This window comes from Aplysia californica, unplaced genomic scaffold (genome assembly GCF_000002075.1).
Source record: "Aplysia californica isolate F4 #8 unplaced genomic scaffold, AplCal3.0 scaffold00911, whole genome shotgun sequence".
NCBI lineage: Eukaryota > Metazoa > Mollusca > Gastropoda > Aplysiida > Aplysiidae > Aplysia > Aplysia californica.
The window spans coordinates 221,995-223,358 of NW_004798181.1; the positions used below are offsets into that span (position 1 = coordinate 221,995).

Sequence of the window (1,364 nt, forward strand, 5' to 3'; positions counted from 1 at the left end):
ATAATAATAATAATAATAATAATAATAATAGCAATGATGATAATAATAATGATAGATTGCATTCATATAGCTTTATATCCCATGTGAGTATAATATTATACATGTGCACTCGGGAGACTAAGAGTTTGAGTTTGTTTGCTTTTAAGAGAAAATGAAATTCTCCATGTTCATAAAGAAGATAATAGAACTACGAATAATATTACTTTCATTCCAACATTGAGAAAACCTTTAAAATAAACGCTCAAATGTTTTACCTTTCTCGGACTCAGAGGTGTGACGGAGCCATGAGCCAAAGGGAAGACAGATCACTTTTATCTTCAAGGGCACGGACAGCCTATTAATCATTTTGCACATTTTTCTAACATTAATAACTCTAACTTAACAAAAAGCCGCTGTGTTTTTATAACTTTAGCACCTTTACCACACACTGTGGACCTTTTCAGTTGGACGTGATCGCTAAAGTTCACGGGTCTGGGGGGTCTCGCGGGGTTTCGTGGGTGAATCATGCACGTTCAAACAAAATGTGTCTCATTTGGTGTACATGACACAAAACTGCGCCCTATTTAAATCTAGTAAATGCAACATTTCTTTTTTAAAAAACAAAAAAACCCGTCCTTCTTCAACCTGCAGTGCATCCAATGTTGACGAATGTGACCGTTTCCCCACTAGTTAAGATCCCTTCCCTTCAGGCAGCCACTTTCCGTCTTCGAAGGTACTCTATAAATTATGTTTTTGTACAGCTCGTTTATCGTTTACAGCTGGTCAATATAAGGCGCTTTGTTTAATACTTGCCCAACAGTGCAACCAATGTGTTATGTATGGCGCATTATTGCACACTTGGTTTCGTCAGTAGCCTAGTGGTTATGCTGCCGGACTCGTAATCGTGAGATTGCGGGTTCGGAGGGTTGAGCCTCACCTCGGTCCGACGTTGTGTCATGGGGAAATGCACTTTACACGAATTTTCCATTTGGCTCCGTCCATTTGGAGATGGACGCTAAACTCGGAGGTCCTGCCTTTTTAATAACATAATAGTCTTGATAAGGGAATAAAACCTAAGTCATTTTCACACTTTAATGGGATTTGAACAAGTTCTTTCCGCGATCCCCACAGCGTGACTTCCGCCTACACCATGGAGGTGGACATGGACGGTTCTGCCCGGCTGGTGCCCGTGGCCTCTGACCACAGCGGACCCAAACAGGTTGTGATGGACATGGCCAGGCAGCTGGGGTTCAAACCTTACGATGCTGGGGGACTTGTGGCGGCGCAGGGGGTGGAAGAAAGGGTCACGCAGCTCTTTCCTGAGTGGCGGTGAGTGGTGGGTGGGTAGGTGGGTGGATACGTAGGAGGGTGTAAGGGGAGGGGTG

General features: G+C 43.5%; 2 protein-coding genes across 2 annotated transcripts in view; both read left to right on the top strand.

Moving 5' to 3' along the window:
* The window catches only part of LOC101846696 (metalloreductase STEAP4), a 6,864-nt gene extending 6,576 nt beyond the window's left edge, over positions 1–288 (top strand). Inside the window, exon 3 of the mRNA XM_035972925.1 lies at positions 270–288. Within this exon, the coding sequence (XP_035828818.1) occupies positions 270–288 (19 nt within the window). The remainder of the gene's footprint in view (positions 1–269) is intronic.
* Positions 289–1,116: 828 nt separating this feature from the next.
* On the top strand, positions 1,117–1,308 carry LOC118478761 (metalloreductase STEAP4-like; the record flags this gene model as incomplete). Its single annotated transcript, XM_035972931.1, is given in 1 exon segment — positions 1,117–1,308. A coding segment is annotated over 1 exon segment (179 nt), but the record flags the coding sequence as incomplete, so codon positions are not given.
* Positions 1,309–1,364: the final 56 nt, after the last annotated feature.